The sequence below is a fragment of the Saccopteryx bilineata genome, chromosome 3 (assembly GCF_036850765.1).
Source record: "Saccopteryx bilineata isolate mSacBil1 chromosome 3, mSacBil1_pri_phased_curated, whole genome shotgun sequence".
NCBI classification, from domain to species: Eukaryota; Metazoa; Chordata; class Mammalia; order Chiroptera; family Emballonuridae; genus Saccopteryx; species Saccopteryx bilineata.
Window position 1 is genome coordinate 276,161,886 of NC_089492.1, and position 10,554 is coordinate 276,172,439.

Below are 10,554 nucleotides of genomic sequence, written 5' to 3' on the forward strand. Positions count from 1 at the left end.
TTGCTCCACTGGATCTGGACTAAAGCAGGTCTGGGTACCTAGCTCTTTGTACCTCAGGCCTGCCTGGTCCTTGCTGGACTCCGGCACGCCCAGCGCATTCCCAAGGTTTTGGGAAACACTTGTGCATTTATTTCTTTGCTCGGGTTTCATCACTCAGTATGCCATGCCTTTATACGTATCATTCCCTAGCCCTCCTTTATTTTAAACAGAAACATAACCCCTTTCTAACCCACTATGGTAGGCAGGGTGCAGAGAAACCATTCCCAGAAGCTGGGGGGCACAGTCTGTGTGAAGGCTAAGCGCAATCGGTACATAATTCCTATTTTAGCTTCAGAATTCTCTCCAGTTATTCGGTGGGTTTTCGAACTAGCCTCCCCAGCAGCCTCTGGGCGACGCGCACCATTTCCTTCTATCGGCGCTGCCCCTTACTGCCTTCGTTCCACAGCTGTGTATCCATGCAAGGCTCAACCTGAAGAAAGGGTCTGGCAGAAACAAGTCTGGAAAACCTGCGGGTGAGCTTGGAGCCCGGCTCGCGGGCCCCGCTCCGGACCTGTGGCTCCCGCCGCCAGACAGCTAACGGGTGTCCGCCACGATCCACATCTCCCGGAGCGCTGCCCTCCGCTTGCTTCCAGGAGTGAGGACGAGCGCTCGTGCCTGGCGCGGGAACCCGGGATACCCACCAACGGAGTAGACCTCCGCCGCTTGGTTCCTGGGCCCCAGCTCTGGCCTCTCCTCTCTGCAGACGTCCCGGCACTGGACTGTGCGCCCCCCTGCTGGCCTTTGTAGGCGCGCGCTGCGCAGGTGCCTTCAATCTACAGCTCTTTCTGTCCTTCCGGCGCCCCGTAGTGTCGTCTTCCCAATGAGATGTTCCTTGGGGGCGTGGAGGGGGCAGGGCCAGGCGGGCCCTCGCCTCTTAAAGGGACCGAGGCGTGGGAGGCGGCACCTCTGGAGGCAGCGCGGGACGTGCCGTCCGGAGCAGGTTCGGGAAGGCATTGAGGGGCTGGACGGGCGGGCTCTTGAGGGGTTGGGTGGTCTGCGGAGAGCGAGGGAGAGTTTTGGGGGCCGGGCTGCGTTCTGGGCAGAGTAGCGCCAGGGCGGCCCGCCCTCACTGCGCCCAGCTCCCGCTGTCGTGGCTGGGGCGACCCGATGTCATTCATTCCCAGCCTAGGAACTTCTTGCGCGGCCCCCTCCTAGCCGCCGCCCAAATCCCTGCCCGAGACCCAGCGTCTCCTCTCATCCATATGCAGACTGGGAAAACTGAAGAGGCGACAGCTGACCTGGGTCACTCCGCTGGTCCGGGGCAATCCGGCTTGACCCAACTTCCTGCCTCCCAGGGAACACTTCGCGACCACTTTCTGGGGATCTGCACAGTGCATGGACCTCGGCGGGATGGGGTGGAGGAGGCTTCGGCGTCTGGAGCAGAGTGCGGTGGGGTGGGGGTGGAGAACGAATTGCTTAGGCGAGGGGCTGGCCTGGGAGCCTGGAGATCCGGATTCTAGCCTAGCTATCACTAGCTATGTGGACAGCAGGCGAATAACTTGACCTCTTTGACTTTAGCATATCTGTCTGTAAATTGCCAGTGATAATATCTGCCTCATTAGGATGTTGGAAGAATTCAGGAAAATAATGCAACAGTGCCCGATATACTGAAGGCGCTCAGCCAAATTGGTTGAAGCAAGATGAGCCCAGGAGGCAATAGAAGCAGCCTGGAGGAAGGCGGCTGCAGGCCGTCTCGAATGAAAGGCCCCACTGTCTGGGGCTTCTAACACCCTTCCACCTCCTCTGCCCACGGAAGTTTGTTCAGGGCGGGGTGCACACCTGGCAGTGGAGTAGGCGCCAAGGCCACGTCTGCACCGGCCAGTTCTGTGCTGCCTACAGTTAGTTGGGCGGGACCCTTAGCTCCAATCCAGGAGTGATCCAGGCTGGCCCCAGCAGGGGCAGAGGTGGGGTGGTTGGGGCCAACGCTAGGACGGCAGTGCTGCAGCCCCAGAGCTGGGCTCAGCCTGCCAGGCAAAGGACCCCACCCTGAAGCCATCGGGTATATTTCCTGCTTTCTCCCAGCTGACTCTTGAGGGAGAGTAAGTCAGGAAAACTGTGTATAACGTGAGCCCAGAAGCCAGTTTACATCTAATGATGGCAGAGGGACTGGGAAGGCCTGAGTCTGAGCAGACAGAACCCCTTCCTGGGCTCTTGGAGTCCCGGTGCTACTGCCATATTTGTTTCTGTCTAGAACTGTCCAGTTCCCAGGCACCTTGGGGAAGAAGGGTGGAGCCTTAGATTCCATCTTCTCAATGCAGTCCGTTGAGCCTAGAAAATATGGCACCTGTGTGCAGGCCTTTTTAAAACACCTAATTTAACTCTTACACTATCACATGGCATTTGTACAATTATAAGCTCCATGTTGCAGAGATGGCAACTGAGGCCAAGAGAAGATAAGTGATTTCTAAGGCCAGAAAGTAATAGTCTCCAGACTTGGACCAGGCTGTTGGTCCAGCCTATTAACTAGGACACACTCTGCCTCCTTCTGAGGCCAGACTGCAGTTGGATGGAGGCCCTGAATGGCCAGCCTCAGCCAACTCTGAGACTGGGTGTTCTGGGCCAGGTATGATGGCAGAGAAGGTGCTGGTAACGGGCGGCGCTGGCTACATTGGCAGCCATACGGTGCTGGAGCTGCTGGAGGCAGGCTATTCGCCTGTAGTCATTGACAACTTCCATAATGCCATCCGTGGTGAGTGGGGGGTCGGGGGCTGGGGATTCTGGAGGGGATGAAAGGGAAACCCTGGGTTCCACCTCCAAAGAGTTTGTGTCTGACTAGTCTCCAGGACCCCATCTCCTCTGATTTTGATGGTTTCCGTGTGCCCAACCAGGAGAGGGCGCCATGCCTGAGAGCCTGCGGCGAGTTCAGGAGCTGACAGGTCACTCTTTGGAGTTTGAGGAGATGGACATCTTGGACCAAGCATCCCTGGAGCGTCTCTTCAAGAAGGTGGGGGGCTTGGCTGGTGGCAGGGCACTGCTGATGGCCAGGGCCCATAAAGCAACCTCTGACCCAGCTTTGTCCCTGCAGCACAGCTTTGTGGCGGTCATCCACTTTGCGGGGCTTAAGGCCGTGGGCGAGTCAGTGCAGAAGCCCCTGGATTATTACAAAGTTAACCTGACAGGAACCATCCAGCTTCTGGAGGTGAGATGTGGGGCAAGGACACAGATGGAGAGAGCCCCTAGCCAGGCGGGCAGTGCCCAACACAGTGGCTAATGGTACTCAGGCAGGGCCCAAAGCTGTATTATCTTGGACACATCTTTCTTTACCTCTCAGCCTTGGTCTCCCCATCTGTAAAAGGGTGTGCCCATACCTCAGTCCCACCCACCTGTAGAGGAGTAAAGGACTGGGAATAACATGTGAGGCAGAGGCCACTGACATCTCCCCCCAATGGCCAGATCATGAGAGCCCATGAGGTGAAGAACCTGGTATTCAGCAGCTCAGCTACCGTGTATGGGAACCCCCAGTACCTGCCCCTGGACGAGGCCCACCCCACAGGTGGCTGTACCAACCCCTATGGCAAGTCCAAGTTCTTCATTGAGGAAATGGTCCGGGACCTGTGCCAGGCAGACAAGGTGAGGGATCCCCTTGACCCAGCCGTACCTCTGCCGCCCTGAGCCTGAGATCCTGAGCAAGCCCCAAGGAGGAAGCAGCAATGACGGCCCAAGGTCATAGCACCTGGGGGTGGGCTTGATCCCCCCACTACTTTCTAGGGATAGAAGTCACTGGGGACATGAGAGAGAAAGAGCTCTGGATTGAGCTGGGACACAGCCTGCATCCTCGCTCCATCATCTGACCTGTGTCCCACAGACCTGGAACGCAGTGCTGCTGCGATATTTCAACCCCACGGGTGCCCATGCCTCAGGCTGCATTGGTGAAGACCCCCAGGGCATCCCCAACAACCTCATGCCCTATGTCTCCCAGGTAAAGGAGAAGGGGAGAGACGGGGGATTGGCTTAGGGTTGAGGGGCACAGCTTGTGCTTAGAGCCTGGGAAGAGTAACCTGACTTCCACCCCAGGTGGCAATCGGGAGAAGGGAGGCACTGAATGTCTTTGGCAACGACTATGACACAGAGGATGGCACAGGTGAGCCTAGGATCAGGAGGATCCAGGAATGGGAGTCAAGAGGGAGAAGGAGGTGGGATAGACTGTACTGAGCCCTCCCACCCAACCATCTCCTATGCAGGTGTCCGGGATTATATTCATGTCGTGGATCTGGCCAAGGGCCACATCGCAGCCCTGAGGAAACTGAAGGATCAGTGTGGCTGCCGGGTAGGAAGAGAAGCAAGGGAGCAGAGGGAAATGGGAGTCTTGAGCAAATGGGACCCAGAGGGGTGGTTAGTCCAGCCCCCTCCACAGTACTTGTTCTCTCCTGGGCAGATCTACAACCTGGGAACGGGCACTGGCTATTCAGTGCTGCAGATGGTCAGGGCCATGGAGAAGGCCTCTGGGAGGAAGGTAGGCTGTCTACCCTGCCCTGCCCACCTGACTTTCAGCAGACCTGGCCTCTCCCACTAGCCTACTTGATGGGGACTGCCACGTCTACTCAGCCTACCTTAGCACTAGGCACCTGCAAGATCCTGCCCTGCACCTCCATTTCTTGAGGGTCTGGTCAGCGGCTGGCTGGCTGAGGCCAGGCGAGGCTCAGCTAAGCCATGACTGTCCCCTCTCTTGCAGATCCCATACAAGGTGGTGGCACGGCGGGAAGGTGACGTGGCTGCCTGTTATGCCAACCCAAGCCTGGCCTTCCAGGAGCTGGGCTGGACTGCAGCCTTAGGGCTGGACAGGATGTGTGAGTGCCAGCCTGACCCCTAGGAGAGAACTAGGGGCTAGGAGGGGCTGACTGGGTCTGGATATGCCTCCCCTGAGCTACCAGAGATGGCAGGGGCCTTGCCCCAGTGTGGACCCTGACCACACACCTCGCCCTATCACAGGTGAAGATCTGTGGCGCTGGCAGAAGCAGAATCCTTCAGGCTTTGGCGCACAGGCCTGAGACCCGCCTCCCATGGACCAGAAAAGGAAAAGAGAAACAACTGCCTGTTCTCCAGCATCTGGCCTGAACTCAGGGGCCTCAGAGCCTGCCCTACCTCAAACCCCAGCCAGGCCCATTCAGGCCACAGGCAAGAGGCCAAGGGCTCCACTAGTCAGAGGTCAGGGGTCTCCAAGTCTTCCCTTCCACAGGGTCTGGGGACCCATGAGCATCACCAGGAGCACATAGGGGAGGCAGGGCCCTGAGACAGAACACCCTACTCCCAGGCCTTAATTTATACTGCTATGAAGGCACTCTGCAAAATATTTAAAATAAAGTTTTCTTACACTGGATCACTTTCTCACACATAGTGTCTCCCTACCCCTTGGGTAGAGTCAGCCAGGCCTAAGAGTTGAAGCAATTTCTTTAATTTTATCGGAATCCGGGACACAACAAGAAAAACACCCAAAACCACATGGAGACAGAAGACGAGACACAACTCCTCCCCCACCTCCCCTGGCCCTAGAGTGGGGACAATGTGGGGGGTAACACAGCTGGGGGAGACCTTGAGCCTCAGTCCAGCCCTGCAGGCTCCAGGCCTGCTAGGGGAGGAAGGTAATGTGGAGGCAGGGCCCAGCCCCCAAGTCAGAAAGGGCTGAAGGAAGGCCCCTTCCAGGGACTCTGCTCCCTCATGAACACTTCTGCCCAGGGGCAGGTAGCCCACAGCAGCAAGGGGGCCTGGGGTCATGGACACATTCATGATTGAAAAGCAGCTGGAGTGGAGGCAGGAGACATACGATTATCTGGGCAGAATCAGTTGAGAGGGGGTAGGTGGGGCCTGGGTGGGCCCCTTGGGCCAAACCCTGAGGTCACAGGAGGGGGCCCAAAGCAGGGCTAGTGAGTGAGGTCCTGAGTGAGTGGGTCGGCGGCTGGGCCCCTTCTCCCGCTGCCTACAGCCCCTCCAATACTGCTGCCAGGGGGACCCACCTCCAGGGGAATGGGAGAAGCAGCCCAACCCCTGCTGCAGACAGCCAGCTGGTTAAAGCCAGGAAGGAAGGCCTGGCTAGGCCTTGGCCCGCCTGCCCCAGAGGCCTATGGGAAGAAGGTGGGTCAGGGAGGGTGGGGACAGGGGCTCGACTGGCTCAGATCCAAGATGGTGCCACGCGTGCTGGGTCCCCTATGAGCTGAGGGACTGCGCTGGAGCCAGCAACTCTGGTTAGACAGGAGGCAGCAGCTTCTCAAGAAATTCCTTCACAGCTGCCATCTCCTGGGAGGAAGGGGGTACTGTGAGAGGCTCCTGGTTGGAAGGAGGAAGGAGAGGGTAGGAGCAGGAAGTGCCCTTTCCCACTGACCTGAGGACAGGAGCTATGCATGACACCTGGATAAGTCTTGAACTGGACCCTGGCAGGTGTGACAACGGACCGGAGCTTCTCAGCTGTCAGGGCCCCAAACCGTACAGGAACCATGGGGTCCAGCTCCCCATGGCACTGAAGGATGGCCAGGTCCTTGGCACTGCCGTTGGCTGCCTATGGGCCAGACAGGACTCAGAGGGCAAAACCAGTGCTCAGCACAATTCCCAAGCCATAAGGAAACCCAAAGGGCAGGAGAGGGGTCATGTAGGCACTTACCTGGGGGAAGGCCCGGTGCAGAGGCAGCCAACAGCTCAATGCCACAATGCCAGCCAGAGGGTGGGGGCAGGTGAGGGCCGTGTAGAGGGACAAGGCCCCTCCCTGCAAAGAAGGGAGAATGAGAAGTCATGAGGGCACAGCTCACCTACCCACCACCCACCACTCTCTCTCTCCCCTCACCTGTGAAAAGCCTCCCAGGACGATACGATTGGCAGGGATCCCATTCTTCATTTCGTGTTCAATCAAGGCCTTTACTGGGGGAAGGGGGGAATGTGACTGCACTGGGGGGAAAGCTGCTGGAGGGCCCAGGGAAGAGAGCCAGACAGACGTACTGCCCAAGGCTTTCCTACAGGGGGGAGGGGGGGGAGGGAGAGTGCTGAGGAGGGGCTGGGGCCTTACTGTTTTCTGCTGCCTTCTTGATGCCAGCCTCATCCTCAGGGGCATCTGGACTCAGCCCCATCAGATCAAACCTGGGAAAGCAGAGGCATTGGCAGCTACAGGAGACCCTGGCCAGCCCCTCACAGCTCCCTCAGCTCCCATTCCCACTCCTCAACTCACCAGGAGGGCATCACCATCTTCATGTTGAGTGTCACAGGGATCCGAGGCCTGGGGAAATCAGCAAGAATGACCATCATGCTCCAGAGGATGAGGAAACCATAGCAGTGAGCCCAGGAGCTGGCAGAGCAGCCTCTGGGGCCCCTCCCAGCAGGCAGGGCCTGTGTTTAAGGTGTTGCCAGGCAACCTGCCACGTGAGGCTGGAAGCTGAGGTTAGAGCATCAGCAGCACAGATGAAGAAGCAGAGCCCAGCACTCAGCTTCCCAGGGCTCCAGATCACTCGGTGAGTACTTGGGGAAGGGGAACAGGGGTCCTGGTTCTATGACGCCTCATGTCTAGGAGGCCTTGGCTGGGAGCTGGGGCTGAACCCCATCCCTGGGGGCTTCACAGGAATAAAGGCTGAAAATAGCAATTCTGACTGCCCTGGGCCCAGGCGGCAGGATGCAGCTGGCAGGACAGAACAGACCTGGGGCCACAGATCACCCCCCAAACGATTCCCATCCTCAGCCCCTCCTTTGCTAGGGTGACACTCACGCATGGGGACAGATGTACTTGACGTGAGGGAGCCGGATGGTAGAGAGGGCGTCAGCCCAACTGTGTCTGTAGGAGGGAAGGGAGAAAAGGCAACAATGTGGAGAGGGAGAAAAAGGGCACAGGCCCTCCAGCCCTGCCCACAGGGCCAGTCCCCACCTCCCCAGGGAATACCCACTCCCCAGCTCGCTCACCCTGTATCTCCAAGGCCATGTAAAAAAATAACCTGGAAAAGGATCAGAGATGGAGAGATGTGGAAAAGGGCAGTCATTATCTTGCTATCGTTTCTTCTGGCCATCCCTCCCCCTCCCCTGCACCTGGGGGGAACTGAGGTAGCAGGCAGACATTATCCAGCCCCCCACCTCCTGGCTCTAGGCTGCTCCCTTCTCATCACTGCCACCTCTATTTTCCCCACACCCTCTCAAGCCAGTTCCTCAGCTGGCCTGGGGGCTGCTGTGGGTAGGCGTGGACCCTTACCGCAGCCGTTTCCCGCTCAGCTCCAGACACAGTGGCAGCATCGGTGAGCAGGGGCACAGACATGGTGTTGCCACACATACACTGCAGGGCTCCAGGCTGGGGCCTGTGTAAATTCGGGGGAGTGGTCAAGAGCAAGCCCAGGCAGGGGAGAGATTCCTGACACAGGGGCAGAGCCTCACGTCCAAGGCCCAAGGCCCACCATGGCCATCAGCTCCACACAGCACCCTGGGTTCTGTGCTGGGCACAGAGAAAAGGCAGGCAAGAAGTCCTGGGCAAGAGCAGATAGGAAGTCTGCCTCCAGTCCAGGGAAGAGAAGCAGAGGTGCCCCTTCTAGTGTGCCTGGTTCTGGCTACTACACAAACTGAGCTTGCTGAAGATGGGCAAAGGCAGGGCCTAGGGATTGTGGGGGAACGGAGCCAGGACATCCCCTGCAACCTTACTCCCACCTAACAGTCCTCAGCAGGTAGCTGCCTCCTCCCAGTTCTCCGATCATCCCACTTCTCTAGAGCTCCCGAGTCCCTTCCTCCCCAACTCCCAGCCCTATGGGGAAATAAAGGGGAGAAAATACCAGGGAAATAAGCCTCCAGCCCCTACTCCAGCACCCTACACACACAAACATTTTCTCCAACATCCCTCATATCCTGCCCCCACCCAGCCTTCACAATAGTTTCTAGCTCAGCCACTCCCAGAGCCCCTGGGGACTGCCCATGTCCCCAGAAGGCACTGACTCCAGTCCACCACCCATCTCCTAACTGGTGCCCCATGCCCCCCTTAATGTGGCAACCTGCTGCTGCTGCCCACTGACTCCAAGTAGGCCCCCCAACTTGACCAAGCTCTGGGACTCCCAAACACACAAAAGAATGTAGGCTGGCTGGCTCCTTGCCATCCTTAGCATCCTCCAAACTCCCAAGAAGCTTCTGCTACCTACCCCTAAGTCGCTGCCCTTCCCTGTGGCGCCCACCCCTCTCACCCTCCCAACTGGCTCCCACTTTCCATTCTGACTCCCAATGCACCTCTCCACAGTGGGTCCCCTCACCTCTGACCCTAGGTCCCTCTTTCCACAAGAGAATACAACTTTCACCCTAAGCTGGGATTTTCTCCCTTCTAGCCCACTTCCACCTCTCACAACACAGTCGCCGCCCCCTCCCCCCCCCCCCCCGCCCCGCATCTGAGATCTACCCCCACACCGTAAAAACTTCCACCCTGATCCAGGGTCACCCACTCCCCACAATGGGAACTTCTGTTCTGACTAAGCATCGCCCCCTCCCTACAGTGACATTTTCTACCCTGACCCAGGACCCGGTACTGCCCACAAAGGGCCGTTCCACCTTTGACCCTGGGGAGCCCCCGCCCCACAATAAGATCTTCTACCTCCGACCCTAAGTCCCTCTCATCACACTCAGATCCCCACTTCTTACCTCTCTTTACTCCCCAGATCCTCAAGACTGGCCAGCGCCTCTTTGCACCTCACTCCCCACCCCCATCTCTAGCACTTGCGGTTCCCCCTCCCCACTCATCAGGACCCTCCTGTGTTGCAGTCCGATCTCCCCCAGTGCCCTCCCTCTGCCTGTTGACCCGGGACTAGGGTACCTTCACTCCCTGGGGGTTTCGAGACCTCTCGGGCGATTCCCCTTTCTCCGGCACAGACACACACTCTTCCCCCTCCACCGCCCCCGCCGGAACTTCCGTTTGAGTCCCGGGAACCCAGCCATCGCTCTACCGGAAATAGCCGGGCCAGCGGTACGGAACCCGGAAGTGGGCGTGGGGCTTGCCCCAGATAGAAGCTGCCATGTTGGCTACGGTGGGGCCACTCCCCATAATTAAGATCCAGAGTCACCTGCAGAATTCAGACAGCGCATCCGCATCCGAGACTCCCATTTGCTGCCATTACCCAAGCGTCTCCTGGGGGAAAGCTATATGGAAGCAGTGGGATTCCTCACTAGAACATGAAGTCTCTCATCCTCCCATCACCCTATCCCAATGGGCCACAGTTCATCCATCATTGGCTTCTATGACCTAATCCAGGATCATGGATGGAATCCTTAAAGATCCTTAGAGACCATCTAGTTCTCCAGTCTCACATTAAAGATGAGGAAACTGAGGCCCAGGGAGGGGAAGTAAACAGCAACCTTAGGATTACACTGTAATGCTACCTCTGCACCTGTTTTCTGGGCTATAAAATGGTAATAATAATCACCCTGCCTACTTCACAGCTTTGTTGGTAGGCGCAAATGAGGTCGTGCAGAAATGCTTAATACACTGTAAAATCAGAGTGTGGCCTTAATGACTCTACAAAGGACCCTGGGAAAATAACACAGGCCATCACAGGGCAGCTGGGCAGGTATTGGCAATGTTTTAGC

At 57.8% G+C, this 10,554-nt stretch overlaps 2 protein-coding genes across 4 annotated transcripts; one reads left to right on the forward strand and one right to left on the reverse strand.

Annotated features, from left to right (window-relative positions):
* Positions 1–831: 831 nt before the first annotated feature.
* Positions 832–5,356, forward strand: GALE (UDP-galactose-4-epimerase). 3 transcript variants are annotated; one of them, XM_066270120.1, is made up of 11 exons: positions 832–979; positions 2,603–2,728; positions 2,868–2,983; positions 3,065–3,178; positions 3,433–3,609; positions 3,845–3,958; positions 4,054–4,120; positions 4,221–4,306; positions 4,415–4,492; positions 4,712–4,826; positions 4,969–5,356. In XM_066270120.1, the coding sequence occupies exons 1-11, from the start codon at positions 865–867 to the stop codon at positions 5,025–5,027; spliced, it is 1,167 nt and encodes a 388-aa protein (XP_066126217.1). In that variant the 5' UTR covers positions 832–864; the 3' UTR covers positions 5,028–5,356. The 3 variants fall into 3 exon arrangements, with proteins under 3 accessions (XP_066126217.1, XP_066126219.1, XP_066126218.1); XM_066270122.1 differs by having other exon boundaries at positions 888–975; XM_066270121.1 differs by lacking the exon at positions 832–979 and adding an exon at positions 1,053–1,423.
* A 59-nt stretch (positions 5,357–5,415) lies between these two features.
* LYPLA2 (lysophospholipase 2) lies at positions 5,416–9,926 on the reverse strand. The gene is made up of 10 exons (XM_066270124.1): positions 9,785–9,926; positions 8,195–8,297; positions 7,912–7,943; positions 7,721–7,786; positions 7,190–7,237; positions 7,031–7,101; positions 6,812–6,885; positions 6,632–6,733; positions 6,356–6,529; positions 5,416–6,270 (listed from the first exon to the last, which is right to left on the reverse strand). The coding sequence occupies exons 2-10, from the start codon at positions 8,270–8,272 to the stop codon at positions 6,220–6,222; spliced, it is 696 nt and encodes a 231-aa protein (XP_066126221.1). The 5' UTR covers positions 8,273–8,297; positions 9,785–9,926; the 3' UTR covers positions 5,416–6,219.
* Positions 9,927–10,554: the final 628 nt, after the last annotated feature.

What these genes read in the sequence shown, in the direction of transcription:
- LYPLA2 (XM_066270124.1), bottom strand. Translation starts at nt 8,272, where the DNA reads ATGTGTGGCAACACCATGTCTGTGCCCCTGCTCACCGATGCTGCCACT. An exon ending in CATGGCCTTGGAGATACAGG is followed by an intron (nt 7,787 to 7,911) that starts GTGAGCGAGCTG and finishes TCCCTCCTACAG; the next exon opens with ACACAGTTGGGCTGACGCCC. An exon ending in CAAGAAGGCAGCAGAAAACA is followed by an intron (nt 6,886 to 7,030) that starts GTAAGGCCCCAG and finishes CCCTTCCCCCAG; the next exon opens with TAAAGGCCTTGATTGAACAC.
- GALE (XM_066270120.1), top strand. Translation starts at nt 865, where the DNA reads ATGTTCCTTGGGGGCGTGGAGGGGGCAGGGCCAGGCGGGCCCTCGCCT. An exon ending in CTTCCATAATGCCATCCGTG is followed by an intron (nt 2,729 to 2,867) that starts GTGAGTGGGGGG and finishes GTGCCCAACCAG; the next exon opens with GAGAGGGCGCCATGCCTGAG. An exon ending in TGGAGCGTCTCTTCAAGAAG is followed by an intron (nt 2,984 to 3,064) that starts GTGGGGGGCTTG and finishes TTGTCCCTGCAG; the next exon opens with CACAGCTTTGTGGCGGTCAT.